Source organism: Temnothorax americanus, unplaced genomic scaffold (assembly GCF_048541705.1).
Source record: "Temnothorax americanus isolate GAGA-0224 unplaced genomic scaffold, ASM4854170v1 Scaffold183, whole genome shotgun sequence".
Taxonomy (NCBI): domain Eukaryota; kingdom Metazoa; phylum Arthropoda; class Insecta; order Hymenoptera; family Formicidae; genus Temnothorax; species Temnothorax americanus.
Genome location: NW_027509322.1, coordinates 50,090 through 68,523, shown reverse-complemented (window position 1 = coordinate 68,523; position 18,434 = coordinate 50,090). Strand labels below are relative to the sequence as shown.

General features: G+C 44.4%; 2 protein-coding genes across 2 annotated transcripts; both read right to left on the bottom strand.

Moving 5' to 3' along the window:
* Positions 1 to 599: 599 nt before the first annotated feature.
* Positions 600 to 6,144, bottom strand: LOC143896453 (uncharacterized). Its single transcript, XM_077404357.1, has 3 exons — positions 3,348 to 6,144; positions 2,423 to 3,170; positions 600 to 729 (listed from the first exon to the last, which is right to left on the bottom strand). The coding sequence occupies exons 1-3, from the start codon at positions 6,142 to 6,144 to the stop codon at positions 600 to 602; spliced, it is 3,675 nt and encodes a 1,224-aa protein (XP_077260483.1).
* Positions 6,145 to 16,058: 9,914 nt separating this feature from the next.
* Positions 16,059 to 17,639, bottom strand: LOC143896452 (matrix metalloproteinase-18-like). Its single transcript, XM_077404355.1, has 2 exons — positions 16,917 to 17,639; positions 16,059 to 16,805 (listed from the first exon to the last, which is right to left on the bottom strand). The coding sequence occupies exons 1-2, from the start codon at positions 17,637 to 17,639 to the stop codon at positions 16,059 to 16,061; spliced, it is 1,470 nt and encodes a 489-aa protein (XP_077260481.1).
* Positions 17,640 to 18,434: the final 795 nt, after the last annotated feature.

Here is an 18,434-nt window from a genome sequence, read left to right as displayed (position 1 = left end):
ACGATGGCGTATAGTTTGCGGCCACGTGTTCAGAATGCCATAGTATGTGCCGAGCAAGAATATTTCGATGACAACAGTTCTTCTTCTGAGGCGAATAATAATAAGTAATATGTAATAAAAAATAAATTTTTTTAAAATTTTTTCACAAAAATTTTTGATTTTTTTACCTTAAAAACCACCTTTGTCACACAGCAAAATAAATACCTTTTTTTAAAGGTACGCTAAAGTATAATTTTTTTTTGATTCTACATTTCAAGAATATAGACGTAAATTTTTAGCCAAAAATATAAAAAATAAAAAAAATTAAATTTTTGTTCGTAAATTATGTTAAAAAAATTTTTTTTTTTTTTTTGAGTTTTTTTAAATACGTAAATAATTCTAACAGCACTTTTTATTTATATCAATAAGGCAAATCAAACGTGGAATTTGGTGAAAAGGGAGCTTGATATGAAACCATTGGCACGAAATGGGTTTTCAAAATTATTCGCGACTCACAAAGAAAGGTACTTCGTTACAAGGCAAGACTGGTGGCCAGAGCTTTCAAACAAAAGCATGGGATTGACTTCAAGGAAACATTTGCACCAGTTGTGAGGTACTACTCACTCAGTGTCTTGTTGGCGATAGTAGCTCAGGAGGATCTTGAGCTGATACAATTTGATGTGCAAACAGCGTTCCTTTATGGGGATCTCGAGGAGGACATCTACATAGAACTCCCAGATAGACTTGAATCTGTAGAAAACAAAGAAGATTGTAAAAAGGCGAGCGTAGTCTGTAAGCTTTTAAAATCTTTATATGGAATAAAACAGTCCTCTCGTCGTTGGAATAAGAAATTTAGTAGTGTTTTGAAACAGTTCAACTTTAAAGAAATAAAAGCGGACAAAAGTATTTTTATTGGTTATTATCCAGAACTGTAAAGTCATTCTAGCATTATTCGTGGATGATGGTTTGCTAGCAGCGAAATCAAAAAAAGTTTTTTCCGACGCGGATTATGCTAATGATTTTGAAACCAGACGATCCACTAGCGGATACGTATTTCTACTAACAAATAGTTTAATATCGTAGTCTTCCCAAAGACAGAAGTTAATTACGTTAAGCACAACCGAATCGGAGTATGTAGCTGCAGCGGCAGCGACCGAAGAAGCAGTTTGGTTGAGAAAGTTGTTAAAAGATCTTGGATATCCATGTGTTAACTCAACTGATTTATATATAGATAATCAAAGCACGATTAGACTAGTCAAAAATCCTGAGTTCCATAAGAGAACGAAACATATAGATATCCGATATCACATTAGAGAAAAAGTAGAAGACAAGGAAATAAATGTGATTTATGTACCTACAGAAAACCAAAAAGCTGATATTTTTACAAAACCGCTACCAAAAAAAAAATTTGCAAATTTGCGAGAAGGTTTAAGCGTTAAACCAAAGACTGTTTGTTATTAATAAAAAGTATTTAAACAATAGTAGTGTTAAGGGTGTTCGCGCACTTTTCCTATTAAACTCTCTCATGTATTAAGTGGCCAATCATGGCATTGCAGGTGGCAGCCGGAGCGCCGGCTGCTTGCGAATACCGCTTTTAACTTTTCGTTATATTAGCGCATGCGACCCCGAAGGGACCGTCCCTTTCCTTGTTTTGTCTATGCGCTGCTAGAGAAGGCTTGGTTATCTTATCGTGTTTCTAATAAACTATCACAAAAGTATTGTTCACATAAAAAGCAGTTTCTCTCTCATTATCCGGTACAATCCACAGAGCCTCGTCAACACTTGTCTATGAATGTGTCAGGATTATTGAGACACAGACAGCAATGGTTATAAAGTATTTACTTTAATGAGAAGTATCAGTATTACAAAGCAGGAGATTAATATAAAAGTAATCTTTCATGTTACGTATTAAATAGGCGTTTTGATACTTTTGCGTGAGTTATATATATTACGGGCAAAATGATTAATTGGGAATTATGCATAATGGCCGGACAATATGCATAATTCCTAATTTGTTTGGTCAAAATGATTAATACCGCGAGGGACCCAGTACTCCTGACGAAGGGCTCCGAGGGTCGTCTGCACGCCTCCGTGCAATGCCGATGGCACGCCTCCACGATAAGCTTCGTTAATCGTGACGGTCCCGGCAAGATCATGGGGTGCCTAGCGTCGTAGGCAAGCGTGGCGTTCTTGAGTCTACCGCCGACGCGGAGCAAGCCTCGCTCGTCCAGGAAGGGGCTCAGCGAGGCGATGGAACTGCGCGCCGGGAGCGGAGCGTTCTTTCTGAGGGCCGTCGCTTCCCCCTTGAAATGAGTGGATTGAACCAAGCCGATCCAACACACTATGGCGTCGTTGAGCTCCTCGCGTGTTAGTACGAGCCCAGCGAAGGAATCGGGCTGTTCCTCGTGTGCAGTCCGCCTCGTCCGCAGGCACCGCAGCCAACGACGGCACCAAGCTGTCGTCCGCGCCAAGCTCGTCAGGGATGAGTACCTCGTCAGCAGCTCGGGCTCCTCCGTAGCGACCGCCACGGCACGGTATGTGAGAGCGTCGTTCCGGGAGGTCGACTGGTACTTCGTCGTCCAAGGGGGCGGACCACGGACTGGTTTTAGTTCGGAGCCACGCCGGGCCCTGCCACCAGAGCGGGTGCTCCACGAGTTCTTTTGGTAAGAGGCCCCGGGACGCGCAGTCGGCGGGGTTTTCGCGCCCGGGGACGTGATGCCAATAGGCGTCAGGGAGAGTGAGCTGAATCTCACTCACTCTGTTCGCCACGTATGTCTTCCAGGAGGCAGGGTGACCTCGAATCCAGCCCAGTACTACGGTCGCATCAGTCCACAGATGGGTCGGATCCTCTTCTATCTTGAGGACCCGCCGAGCATGATTGGCGAGTCGGACGAGTAGGGCGGCAGCGTTTAGCTCCAGCCGTGCAAGACTGACCTGCTTCAAAGGAGCAACTTTGATTTTCGCCGCCACGAGGCTCACGGCTACTTCGCCGCTCGAGCATTCGGTCCGCAGGTAGACCACCGCTGCGTACGCCTTTTCCGAGGCGTCGGCGAATCCGTGCAGTTCGCGCTTGACACCTTCTAGATCGCTCTCCAGCCATCGGGGCAATCGGATTGTTTCCAGTAGAGGCAGTCCGGCCTGGAATTCGAGCCATCGTCGGACGTCGGTGTCAGGGAGCTGCGTGTCCCAATCTAATCACAGCAACCAGGTGGACTGAAACAAGATTTTAGCTAATACGGTAGTGGGGGCGAGCCACCCCAGCGGGTCGAATAGCCGAGCGGCTAAAGATAAGACCGACCGCTTCGTAATAGCCTCCAGTTGGGTTAGTTGTGTCGAGTAGGCGAACTGGTCTTCGCGTGGATGCCAACGCAGCCCGAGTGTCAAGTGGCTCTCGCCCGGCAGCCACCACCGAGGCTCGCGTTGAAGGCGATCCTCAGGAGGGACCTCATCGAGTATCGACGCCTCGTTCGCCGACCACTTCTTGAGAGGGAAACCGCCCGCCATGCAGATTCGGTCCAGCTGACGACGGATCTCCTTTGCCCTCGAGATCGTGTCCGCGCCAGACAATACGTCGTCCATGTATGTCTCCAGTAGAAGGGCGATAGCTCCTAGCGGGAACTCGACTCCCTCGTCTTTGGCCAGCTGATGGAGCGTGCGAATCGCCAGGAACGCGAAACAAGCAAGCCCGTACGTGAGAGTGTTTAAGAGAAATTCCAGCAACACATCGCTAGGACTCTTACGCCAGACTATGCGCTGCAGATCCCTGTCCTCCGGGTGGACTTCGATCTGCCGGTACATTTTCTTTATGTCCGCCGCGAAAACGTACCGGTGACGCCGCCAACGGAGTAAGATCTCTGCCAAAGCCGGCAGCAAGTTCGGCCCGGTCTGCAGATACTTATTTAGCGACGCTCCCGTCGGCAGTGCGGAAGAACCGTTGAAGACGACTCGCAATTTCGTCGTCGCGCTGGTTTCCTTCATCACTCCATGGTGAGGCAGATAGCAGACGGCCATTTTTGCCGGCTCGGCCGGCAGATCGACCGGCGTCATATGTCCGAGCTCGACATATTGACGCATGAAGTCAGTATACAGCGCATGGAAGAGAGCATCCCGCGCGAACTTTGCTTCCATGGCCTTCATCACGCGAACGGCCGCGCGGCGCGTACCCCAGAGATTCGGCATCGGCTCGACGACGGGGAGTCGCACGACGTAGCGCCCGTCGGGCTTACGCGAATGTGTGCGCGCGAAATGTTCCTCACACTCCTGGTCGGCTTTCGAAAGCGGTCCGGCAGCCGACGGAACCTCCTCCTGCTCCCAAAATCGCCTCACTAGTTGCGACAGTTCGTCCTCGACACGGCACTGGTAGGATTGTGCGACGTGACTCGAAGCGCCTTCTCCGATAGCGCCGGACAGAATCCAGCCAAGAGTCGTGTTTTGCGCGACGGGCTCGCGGCTACCCCCCTTGCGAAGTCCCTCTTGCAGTATTTCCGCGTAAACGTCGGCATCGAGGAGGATGTCCACCGAATCGGACGCGCTGAACTCGGGATCCGCTAGCTCCAGACCCCGAAGATGAGCCCACGCGTCAGCGCCGGCCTCGATACCGCCGGCGTATATTGTGAGCCGGGGGAGTACGAGCGCGGAGACCGACATCGCGAGGCCGTCGGTTCGCGGCGCGAGCGTCAACGATACGCATCCTTTTGCGACAGCCGTTTTCTGTCCGCCGACGCCGAATATCGAAACCGACGTGCGAGAACGCGGTAACTTTAATCTTTGCGCGAGGCGCTCGGTCACAAGAGACGACTCCGATCCCTGGTCGACCAGCGCGCGAGCGTGATGTAAGGTTCCGAACCGATCGGCTACGCGAACGCGAGCGGTGGCGAGGAGCACCGCGCTCGGCTTTACGGCAAGTCTCTGAGCCGCGTGAACCGTCTTCGCGACCTCGTCCTCGCGACACGCGTCGTGGACGGAAGTATGGTGTCGCGCGCCACACGCAGCGCACCCCTTCTTCGACGCGCACTCACTGACCTTGTGAGAACCGAGGCAGTTCAGGCACAGGCTCTTGTTGTCGACAAGCTGCTTCCGTTCCTGGGCTGTTTTCCTCTTGTAGTCCTCGCAGAACATGAGGATATGGTCCTTTTGGCAGCAGTGGCAACGACCTCGCTTGGCGTCCGGATTTCCCTCCTGCTTTCGAGCGAGGTGGCTCCGCGCGGATTTGGCGGCTCCGCTCGCGGCTTTACCAGCGGCTCCGTCGACCTTAGCGGGCTGCATCGACTCGAGCGTATGCAGCTGCCGATCCAGGAATTGCTCGAGAGTCGCATACGTCAGAGGCTCGGTCGTGTCGCCGATGGACGCTTCCCACTCGCGGCGCGAACGCGGATCCAGGAGCTCGACCGCCAGATACACGAATAGGTCCTCGCTACGGTTTATAGGCCGACCGATACTCGCCAACGAGCTGATCGTTGCTTTGACGCCGTGGAAAATCTTTCGAAGCTCGATCGCCGATTCGCTCTTCATTTTTGTTAGCGCAAGAAAATTAGACAGATACGCGCGGGTGAGGAGGCGCTTGTTCTCGTAATACGCATTCAATACGTTCCACGCACTGTTATAATTTTCGGCCGTCGTCGCGATATTCCGGACTAATAACTCAGCCTCACCTTTCAAGGAAGTTTTGAGGTAGTGCAGCTTCTCTACTGGCGTCGTGTTAGCGTCCCGGCCTATGAGAGAGTGGAAGAGGTCGCGGAACGATGGCCAGTCCTCGTATTTGCCCGAGAATTCCGGCAGCTGAATCCGCGGTAACGTGGTGCGATTAGCCGTTGTCGCCGCCTCCGAAGTCTCACTCTTAGCTGCAACCCCCTCCCTCGCCTTGTGCGACAGGATGACGTCCAGGAACATTCCCTTCTGCGTTAAGAAGGTCTCCTCTACCAAAGCCGGAAGGTCCTGTTTCTTATAGTCAGAGGCGGCGAGAATCTCTGGAGGCATTGACAGCAGTTTGCCGTGTTGTTCCTCGAATTTGTTCCAGTTCGATTCCAAGGCTTGGAGGCGAGCATTCACCAGCCCCATTGTTAATCTGGCGCCTCCCGCTTTCTTCAAGTTTTCATAGGCGCGCGCGATGCGGCCGTGCAGTTCGTTCTGCGAACGGATAAGTCCCTCCATCTCAAGGTTGCTCATCTTCGTCTTCCAGGCGGTCACTCGTAGCACGAGAAACTCACCCTTGACCACTCACTCGCGGCGCGGATATCGGTCGCGAAATCTGGCTCGAAGGACCAATAAATGTGCGTGAGCGGAAGGAAGATCGAGTTATAGGTACGGGAACGGGGCTTATATAAGCGTTAACTCTTGTATGTCTATTTACAGGATATATTTACAGAGAATATAATACACTTATTTACACGGGAATCCACGAAACGCGACTCTGATTCCTCGAAAATCGGCGCTTATTCCGCGAGCTACGGTTCTCGGCGCACGATTAGCTCCGCGAGCCACGGATCGAGCCGTCGTCGAGACTCCACGCAAGAAGTAGTTAGCTTTTTGAAAAGAGATGCTCGTTACGTCTCCAAAAGCGTATCTGCCCGAGCCTCCGGCGCACTCGGAGGTACGAACTCCCCATCCCCACGCGTCACGCATCCCCGGTAATGGGCCGAACAATTAGTCGAGCCAATCGGTAGCCGACCCGTTGACTTGTCTTTAGATTTGAACACCTCGAATTTCGGAGTCGGCAACCGATCAGCTGCTCTCGCAGGTGCTCCGTCTCCAATAGTCCAATGTTTACGTCGCGCGATGGGACAAAGGGGATAGAGCAAGCACGCGAGGAAAAACAAGCGTTCGTTTCTCGGCTTCTCGAAGGTTCTTGGAATAACGGCGGTTGTTCCCGAAACAAGCTGGGCTTAAGCGAGAATTCGCCTCGCGATTATTCACGGGGGATTACAGTTCGATCGCGAACAGCTGGAGACAGATCTGTTTTACCGCGATATTTTCAAACACACAAATCTTTTAATTAATTTTACCGAATTAAAATTTTTTTGTCCAAAATTAAAGTATGGACGATAACAAAGACTGCAGACACCAATTGCGTATAAAAAACAAAAAGACATTAGAAAATTACAGTTTTATTTTCGATTTTGCGGTCGACTCATGACATTTGCTGCACATAAAAGTTATAGATTGTGTACGTATATAAAAACCTTACAGAGTCACGGAAATACAATAAAGAAGAATCCTGTGCTTGCAGAAATGAGCTGCGAGCTTTAGTATAAGAGAAAAGTGCATTTGAAAATTTCATATGCACAATGTTACGCGTCTCTCCGAATTCAGCCAAAAACATACGGATCAGTATAACGGGTACCCCTAGAGCAGGCGCTCTGTATGTATGCGTAAGAATCGGTGAGCACTTCTTTATCGACGCTGATCGAGTTCGCCTGCGGCTCCAGCATCCTCTTATAGCGACAGCGACAAAGTTGCCGACAAAGGTATAGCTTTGTTGGCAACCTTATATGTTAGATCTTAATATGAATCCATTAAATAATTAAAATTGAATGTATTATTTTAAAGTTGTGATTTTTATTAAAACAGATATTTTGTATTTAACTATTTAAAGTGGTTTAAACAGTTAAATACTTTTAAAGCGCGTCACTATCCCCCTCCCCTCATATACTTTGATATATTATATAAGATATATTGACGAATAGGGATGCATAAATAATTGGTAAATGTGCAGAATAGTGGCCTCCTCACCGATTTCGTTGAACTTAGGCTTAATCAACGCGTTTTTGCACAAAACGACCGAATCTGGCAGAAAAAGTGTCGCTTTACCCCGTGAAGCGAGATATTAACAGTTAAAGTTGACGATTATCAGGTTATGAGACCTGTCATACCGACAAGATATAGCGACTATGAACATGCCCCGCGGCCACATGCGCATGCTCCGTGGCCGCACGCGCATGCTCCGTAGCGACATATGTAGTGTATTTCGACGCGTCTTACTTAAATAAATATCTTGTCATTTACAACCTGCACATCTTAATCTTACAATGGCATACTTAGTTCAGCAATTGAACAATAATCCGTGGCTTGTGATTCAGGACATTATTGGCAATGCAAATACGTGGCCGAAATTTATACGGCAAATGTTCTGGGATAAAAATTTTACGGATCATAAACAATTAATTATTGTCAACTTGCATATATAAATGGAATATCGGAAAAATTTTTGCATGATGTATTAGCCTTCACGCTAAAAAATGCATAGCTAGCTGAGAAAAAGCGCAATACTGAGTATAGATATCAATATTTAAATCATGAGGTAATTCTTTCAACACGTAACACGAAACGTAACAACATTAATAATCTACCAAGGGTTAGAAATGCTGTAATCCCACAATTACATAACTATTTATACTCCAAACCCACCACAAACATTGTTAACACAAAACTTTTAACCATGTATAAAATAACTCAAAGATTTTGTAAAAACAACCCAGATATTATTTTCACCCGTGCAGACAAGGGCAACATCACAGTCGCCATGAACAAGGAATATTACATTCAAAAAACGGAGAACATGTTACAGGATAAAAATACTTACACAATTTTGAAGAAAAATCCTGCAAAACAAATTGAGAATGACTGTAACAATTTACTCAAATCATGGTTCAAGAAAGAGTATATTTCAAAAAAAGAATATTTTAGAATGCATTCCAGCGACGCACCACTGCCTAAAGCCTATGCCCTCCCTAAAATACACAAACCTAATCATCCGTTTAGAATAATTGTTTCTTCAATTGACACAGCTTTATATCCTCTTGCGAGTTTTTTACAAAAAATTATTTCTGATAACATACCAAAAACAAGAAGTTATATGAATAATAGCTTTGACCTATACAGTACGCTCTCTGGTATGAAAGTTTCAAATTCTAATATTCTTATATCTTTAGATGCGACCTCGTTATTTACAAATATTCCTCTGAATCTAGCATTGGAGAGTATCAAAAAAAGATGGTCACATATTAGAGAAGGTACTAACATACCGAAAAAAGAATTTTTAATTGCCATTGAATTAATTTTGTCATCCACATACTTTAACTTTAACAACGCTATATACAAACAAACTTTTGGTACTCCCATGGGATCCCCATTATCCCCAATTATAGCTGACATGGTTATGCAAGATTTAGAGGAAACAATTTTGGAATCGATTAGTTTCAATTTGCCGTTCTATTTTCGTTATGTTGATGACATAATTATGTCGATTCCACGTGACAAGGCTCAATACATCCTAGATAAATTTAATAATCACCATGATAGGCTGAAGTTTACAATCGAATATGAAAATGACCGTACGTTGAGTTTTTTAGATCTAAAATTACATATTATTAATGACACTATCCACATAGATTGGTATCACAAGGATACATTCTCTGGCAGATATCTATCCTACTATTCGAACCATCCAGAGTGTCATAAAATTGGCACGATATACAGTTTAGTGGACAGGTCCATACTATTGTCCCACCCTATATTCCAAGCAAAGAACATAAAATTGTGTATTAACATACTAATGAACAACGGTTATCCTATAGATTTGATCTTTAAGAGAATTAACATAAGATTAAGGACATTATTCGATGGTAAACTTAAGCAGAACAAAAATGCGAATAGAGTTGACACTAATGTTAATGTTGATAATGACTCGGAAGAAAATAGAAGGAAAATTATTGTTATTCCGTTCATTAACAACATCTCTGAAAAAACAGCACACCTTTTCGATAAAAAAGAACATATAATAGGGTATAGAGTCCTCAACAAATTGGACAAGTTTATCAAAACACATAAAGATACCAATGCATTATGCTCGAACAACAATGTAATTTATAAAATCAAATGTAATGATTGCGACGCCTCTTACGTGGGGCAAACAAAGCGACAACTGAAAACAAGAATCAACGAACACAAAAACAATTATAAATTGGACCCATCCAGACATTCAGTCATTACAGAACATATACTTAATTTGAATCATAGTTTTAATTGGAACAACCCGGAGATTTTAGATTTCGAAACGAATTACTACAAGAGACTAATATCAGAGATGATACACATCAAAGAACAAAAAAATGGTATTAATTCCAATAAAGACACTGAATTGCTGGATGGTTCTTATTTTAACATCCTAAACGAACTTAGTAACAACTCATAGGGAGTTAAACATTGGTCTATTTACATCATTGTTGTCAACCGATTCCGACACGGAACGAAAATGCTCAGTCACACACAAGATTCGACACGATACAGTTCTTTCTGAAAACTTTACTAACTCGAATTTGCTATGGTCTCATTTACACTTTCATCGTAATTATCGACTCTTGTTTGTGACGGACAAAAAATCACAGATTGACTCGATTCGTTCTCACTGCCGACTGAGGAATTAATCATGGATTTTATCATTCGACGTTTAATTAAGATTGATACACAACGATTCCGAATTTTTGTTCAGCAAGTATACACCTTATCAATACTTTAAGGACTTCATCAGTATGTAATAATTTAGATTTCAATGTTATCTGTATGTGAATTTCGATGTGGAAATTTGTTACTCTTGACACATGATTCGTGGCATTTCAATTAATTGTTAAAATTAGCTGAGGAAGGCACAGTGTTGCCGAAACGTACCATTTGTAATGTTAAATTAATAAATTTTGAATTTTAACGTCTAACATTGCTCGTTATTGGCCGGCAACCTATTTATTAATTCTTTCAATATTAATTGATAACTATAGCAAACAAATATATTGTTTTTTATTTTTTGTAGCAATTGGGACAAATGCAACGCAGCCGTGTATACAGTTTCAGCGTTTTCCATTAAGAAATGTTAGATTTTAATATGAATCCAATAAATAATTAAAATTGAATGTATTATTTTAAAGTTGTGATTTTTATTAAAACAGATATTTTGTATTTAACTATTTAAACCACGTCACTAACCTACATAGGGCCTTTAAAGTCACTAATCTATACGCCGAAAGAATATCATTTCGAATTATGTTATACTTCTGACACAGTATATACAGTAGCGCAACTCTCCTGATTTCTTGTTGTCTAAAATGGAGTGCGCATGCGCGAAATAAGTAAGCGCCCACTAACACCATCTGAATGTCGTTCTCTGAACTTCTTTCTCAATTGCTCTTCCTTTCTCCGTTCTGCTCTGCTCCCTCTCAGAATTTAAATGGTCAGTTAAGCAAATGCCTATCTGTATTGGAACAGAAATTTGGAGAGAATTAGCTCAAATACCCACTGAATGCTATTGAGAGCTGTTAGAAGTGTTTGAAAAACTCTGAATAACTACGTTTGTGATGAAAGTGAAAAGAGTTTAAGAGTATAAAGTGGTTACAAACCTCAGAAAATAGAATAATTATTCATAATCATTGTACTTAAAATCAGTCATGCTTAAATTAAGAATATCGTTTATCTATTTATCTTGTGAAACTAACTCTTTGATACTCTAATATCTAAAAAAAATTGCTGCTTGATTCTACGTTGTCTACGAACGGTTACATTTCTGAAATACTTATTAAAATGCAAATTTCTGGCTGAAACAGACGTCAGATAATTCAGATATCGACTTCACAAAAGATAGTGGTGTCGATTTTGAAATGTCCAGCATGCATTCCACAATACAATATACAGTTTGTAAGTTAATATAACAGCGTTTCATGATTTAATTCAGAATTTATATTAAAAGTAATGATTTTTTTTCTTGCAGGGAAGGCTCATGGTTGAAACTATAATACTTCCACCGTTTGAATTTTTAGTAAATTGCGGAAAGATAACATATTCTCTCAGCAATATATTTATCTAAAAAAATACAAGTACGTATTATACCATCTTACTTACAAAAAATTAATACGTCATTTAATATTAATGTGGCATATTATTAAATATTTTATTTTAATTAATATTGTTGCGGAATTTATAGATATCTCGTTTCGATATAACAATAACAGCTAGTGCTCGGCGATGCACAAAATCTAAACGCAATACTGAACGAGAAGGATTTCAAAATTTATATGATAGAAACAAAGCATGGAGATCCACATCCAGATACGGGTATTCCACCTTCTTTTGCGACAATAAAATCTGAAATGATTCTAGGCAAAAACCGCCAGTTTTTCATTGAAATGGGACGACCGACGAAAGTACATTTCTCTTTATCCCGGCTCAATCAACTTTATAACATACGGAATAAGGTAACTCAACAAAGAATGTATAACATATTCGTATATATTTTCAACAGTTCTAAATTATATCAATGTTCTAGGTTCTAGGTATGATCGTGTTTTATTGATGACGACGTGCAAGTACCTACAGAGAAGAATGAAACTACGGATATGGATTCGCAAAATATAGCAGTGCCGACGAAATCGAGGAAATTCAGTATACCTGATTTACATTTAAATACAAGACAGGTTGTATTATCTTTGAAGACTGACACCGGAGCAGAAATTATTACCAGTTTAGCATCGTTAAACGGAAACCTATCGACACTAGCTTCTAAGACTAGACAGAATATATTCAAATCTATCCATAGATTCTTTCATTGTATCTGCTATCTTAAATAAGAATATCAAAGTGCTATTAAATCCATGGTGTTGCAATTTTGTATGTGAATTTTTGTATGTGGACTTTTGCTTACTTGGATCAGAACGGCTCTTAGGAGAAATTTTATAAATTTATAAACGCAATGCTCAATCCGGCGTATGGGAATCATCGAGACAATATAATACATATGTCCATTATTCTATCCAGACACATTTTATATAAGCCATTTACTGCCAATTGATTGATGCATATCTATCGAAGTACATATAGATTCTCATTCGATGAAGCATTAACGGAACGCGCGGAAGCGCGTCCAAATTCCGAAATACAACGATCGTCGCTGCTTCTGCGAAGTAACAATATGGTTGTAAAATTTCGAATCGTTACTCGACCACTCTTTCGGGACACTTTTATATTTTTATAATATATCATATTAGGTATACATTGATTATTTTGCATATAAAATTTTATTTTGCATGTCTGTATGTACGATAAATATATCGCTTTATATTATACGAATTGTTTGTTATAACAATTAATGATACAATATTTCAAATCTGTATACCAATTTAGTGATATAATCATTAATCGATATAGGAGTCATGGATACTTCTATTTTATATTTTCCTATATTTATATTCCTAATTTCAGTGTTTATAATCCTAATATTCTGTCTGTAACATCGGATAAGAAAGAATCCTTCATAATCTATCCAAAAACAGTTTCTGCATCAGAAAGAACATAAAATGGATTAGTATATACATTTCTTATCCTTCAGATACAAAGGAATTATTTTTCTATTCTATAAGAAATCGCAATGCATTCGAAATAGCGTTTAGATAGAGCTTTATTAGAATACTACCTAAACATAATTTCGAATATATTACGAATTTTTATGGAGTAGAAAAGTGATTTTTTTTGTATCTGAATAAGAACTCAGAATTGGTGACATAGAAAAGAATTTCTTTTGAACTCTTAAGAGTTGTTTTGGGACAAAAATAATATACGGAAAAAGTACTTTAAAAATTTTTTAAATCAAGAATTCAAAAAGAATTTCTTTTCAATTCTCCGTGCTATCCGGAAACATATCGTCGTATTAAAATTAAAATTTTATTTATTGCATTTTAAATTAAGCATTAATATAGCGTATCTTATTTTTACTTTAGATGCATATTTAAAAATCATTCGTTTATTTCATTTAATCTAATAAAACTGTTTTAAATTAAATATTTTATAATTATAATTGTTTTCTTATAAGTATAATGTATAAAATATTATATTTTGCTTTTCGGTTGTTCAATATATGTTATATAAGTAGCTAAGAATAATATACTTTTGGCCTCAGGTAGAAATCCAGGGGTCGGGGGAGGCGCGTTCCCCGCGGGGGGAACGCCATAAGAAATGGGCGAGGGGGGTCCGGGAGGAGCAGCTGGTGGGGGGACGAAAAGTGGGGGAAAATTCACTTCTGGCCTTGGGGTACTCTGGAAGGGGACAGGGAAGGGGGGGTACCGCGTTACCGACGGTGCGCGAGGAGGGAGCGTCGTCGATCGCGGCGAGGCGCGTACTGTCGCATCGCCCGCTTTTCTCAGTCCTAACGGGCCGGACGTGGTATTCCGGCCCCCGTTTCCCAAACGGCGAAAATCGCGAGTCGTCCTCCCGCGAGGGGGAGCGTCGATCGCGCGCTTCTTCGTCTCAACGGGCCGGACGCGGTTTTCCGATGTATCGAGAGAGACAGAGAGAGACGATACCGCTCTCTTCGTTCACCCGAACCGTACGTTTCGCGAATAATTTTTTATCGCGCGTCCGAACTCGTTCAAAGTCGCTGTCGGCGTCACATCCTCCTTTTGTTTTTCTCGAACGACGCGGCGAGCGGTCGTCGTGTCCTCAGGCGAGAGGGAGCGTCGATCGCGCGCTTTTTCGTCTCAACGGGCCGGACGCGGTTTTTCGATGTATCGAGAGAGACAGAGAGAGACGATACCGCTCTCTTCGTTCACCCGAACCGTACGTTTCGCGAATAATTTTTTATCGCGCGTCCGAACTCGTTCAAGGTTGCTGTCGGCGTTACATCCTCCTTTTGTTTTTCTCGAACGACGCGGCGAGCGGTTCTTTTTTTTCAAAAGAGGAGCGAACGTGTTCAAGGTCGTTCTATTTTTTAGACGTGTCGCGTGGGGCGGAGGGTGAGCGTGTGAAAACACGTTTGAACGTGTTCAAGGTCGTTCTTTTCGCGGGATCTCGATTACCTTTCTTTGTTCTTCATCGTTTCGGTTCGAAGGTTGTTTCAATCCGTCTCTTTACGCATCGCGGATGACGCAATCGCGGGGATCGTGTGGTAAGCGGAGTCGGGGATCGCATCGAGATATGTTAGGTACAGATCTGGAAGGAGGGGAAAAGAAAGAGAGAGAACACGCAGATGAGATTTCCGCGCGAGGGGTACTTATTTATTGCGACAAAATAAAAAATACATATGTCGATGTGTGTTTACATTTTTTTTGTGTATATATTATATATTTTGTAAATAAGCGTCGTGACATTAAGATTTGAAACAGAGCGCAGCGATCTCACAGTCGACAATATTGCTGGGATCAAAAAATTCACTCTTCCTTATCGCATGCTTGACCGAAGTTCCCGTCTTACACGCGTTGTGGGCTATCTCCCGATAGCGCTAATATTTCGCGTCCACCTCCTCGGTTGCAGCGCCCAGCGCTGAGACGACACAATCGACGCAAAATTGTAAATCGTACAGCGAGTGCACGGTGGTGATCGACATCACAAGACGAGCCGCGTTGGGTAGCTCCATACGCAAAATCGATAGGTTGTTTATCAATTCGAATCGCAGCGTCAGGTCTCCGATCGATATCGGCGAGGAAGAGCGGGTTCCGGGCTCGACGAGGTTGGATCGCAGACTCTCCAATACGTCGCGTTTGCGCTCGATCAGTCCTTTCCACATATCGAGCGTCAGACAGATCTCCTTGCCTTGTTTGTCTCCCAGGGCGATATCCACGTACGAAAGCGATGGTACACCGTACCGCAGCGACTTAATCGCGACACCAATGGTTAAGTAGCCAGTCGTCGTCAGCGGATAACGCGTCGTCAGGATGCGCACCGGAGCCACGACGATGATTTCGCGAAAAACGTCGTTGGGGGGTGAGAGCTGGGAACGCGACGTCAGACGATGATAATTATGATCATGATGACGATCGTCCGTCGATTCTATCCTTCGTCTCGTGCCGTTTTCGTTCACCTCCGAATCCGTCTCGGGCGCGCGAGGAGAGAGATCCCTCGGCGCGGGTCGATCGGTCAGCGTCGAGAACATTTCGCACTACGCGCTATGTCGTTTGTTTTCCAATTTTTTCCGACGCGTCGTATTCGGCTGACGATGCGATACTGATGCTTTGGATGCGACATATCGTGGTACAAGTACGAAAGTTCCCCACTTATATCGCGCGACGTGTGGTGTGGTGTGGTGTAGTGCGGGGATCAGCGCGGTTTCCCTACCCCCTTTGGTCGGAAAGCCGAACGCCGTCCTCGTCGTCGTCCGAATCGCCCGTCGGTGACGTCAAATCGCTGACGCGCACGAATCGATTGAGAAGATCGCGCAACTGTTTCAACAAATCGTCTTTAGGGCAGACGATATTCAGTATCCGCAGATCGAATTTTCCAGCCGCCGTGACGGTCTTCGTAAATTCGTTGAATCTGTAGTACTGCGTCCGAGTGGTGAAGTACAGATTGCCGTCGATGTATCGGAAGATCGACGTCACGCCGATCGGTATTCCGGGAAACGTCGCCTCGAGAGGCGTAAATCTGACAACTCTGTGATGGTCACATTCGTTTATCTCGCCCACCGAGTCGCCGTTGAACAGCACGAAGGAACGTCCTCTGTGGGTGTTCACCGCTCCGTTGATCTTCGTCTTTGCGGGAAATCCGAGTTCCTGCAGGGTTTTTGGCCAATTTGGCCGCAGAGTAAGTTCCGGATATTGAACCAAGTACACCAAATTATCCACGAACACCACGACATCGCCGGACGGCGATTGATAGGCGGCGGTCACGCGCGTGTAATTGTCGTGAAGAAAGCTCATGTGATTCGACAGGGCCAGAGGTCCGTTGTACGTCCTGCCGTCCAGAGCGAACGACCAAACGTAATGCCTGTACGAGATGAACATTCGATTTTCCACGATCAATATCGCGTTCACGCGATCAAGGGCGCACAGATCCGGCGACGGCGGCGGTGGCGCCGGCGTCTGCGGGGGATTGTTCGCCAATTTCTCGCCGTACAAACGTTGAATGTCGACGATGTCGTATCTGTCGAGCTTGACCGGGTACTACTTGTCGGGCGTGAACGCAAACATCACCGAAGTCCTGCGCTTGTTGTGCAGCAATCCGAGAGAGTGACCGATTTCGTGCGTCAGCGTGTAATGAAGGGAGAACTTATCCGAGGGATTCCTACTGACGAAAATGTGCCACGGCTCGTCTCCGTCGACGTGCACCTTGGAGACGAAACCCGGCCTCTCGTCCATCGGGAGAGACGCGTGGGCGAGCACGCCGCCGGGGCCGTCGAATTTGTCCGTGCAATTTGGACCGTTCACCTCGACGTTCATGTTACCGTAATGTAGGCGTCGCCAAGATATCACAATGTCGGGATTCAATTTGGAGCGTTCGAACGTCAATGCCGAATGCTGCGACCACACGTCGAACGCGGTCTGCGCCGTGCTCAACTCGCTCTCGGTGGCTAGGTAAAAATCCCACGTCAGGTGCGTCTTCGGCCATTTCGATAGACTCGCTCTCGTTCCGTGCCTGAGGATATCTCGGAAACCGCATCGCGATTTACCCATCATCTCCAGCGTTTTGTCGTTGAGCGTTCCATCGCCGGGCAGATCGTAGTACTTCTGAAAATCCTCGATGGCTCTGCGAAGAACGTCGTATCGTCTCTGAGCCGGAACCGCGTCCACATCTTTGGTCAGGTATCCGTATTTCTGCAGGTAATCGAACGCGAGCTCGTAATTTTCCTCGGTGACATTGACGCATCTCACGGCGATGAGACACGCGGTCAACGCGATTACGCGCGCGAGCCACATCGTCGAGAGCGAGAGAGAGACGGTGGAACCGCGATGACGGCGCGTTGCGGTTTGAGCGCGATCGCGACGAGCGGACCGGATGCGCGATGTTTTTTCGCGAGGACGCTCGTTGTCGATAGCGCGGACAGGTGGCGGCGGGGGTCTCGGGTGGGAAGAAAATGCGTCAAATCCGGCGGACGAGTCGGTTTGACGAAACGCGTGTTTTTCCTCGATGCAAAAATCCTATCTTTATCGTAGATTACTCGCACCGCAATGTCCTCCTTTTGTCGATGCGCTTTCTGGGCGCGGATAGGTGCGGCGGCGGGGTTTCGGGTGGGAAAAAATGCGTCAAATCCGGCGGACGAGTCGGTTTGATAAAACGCATTTTTTTCTCGATGCAAAAATGCTATTCTTAGTATATTTTTCCACCGCAATATCCTCCTTTTGTTGCATTTTTCGATATATAAAGAACTCGAGACTAGACTTGGGTGTAGTCTATCCACATCAGTGCTCGCGTGAATTATTGTAAACTTTATACTTTTTTAAACATGGATAAACTCAATCAGTTGAAGGGTATTTGCGAAATGCTACAAATACAAACCGCGGCTCTGACACGGGAAGTCGACGATATGTGCGACGTTGTGGGGCAGCTGCAGGCGCGAATAAGGAATATTTCGGAAAAGATGCCTCCCTGCCTGCAGCTGACAGTACGAGTCGACGAGGACGCGGTCATGTTGGAGAGAACGTAAGTACTTTACTTTCAAATTATTTATTAACACCATTTTATTGGTATTAATTAACATTTTTATATATTTA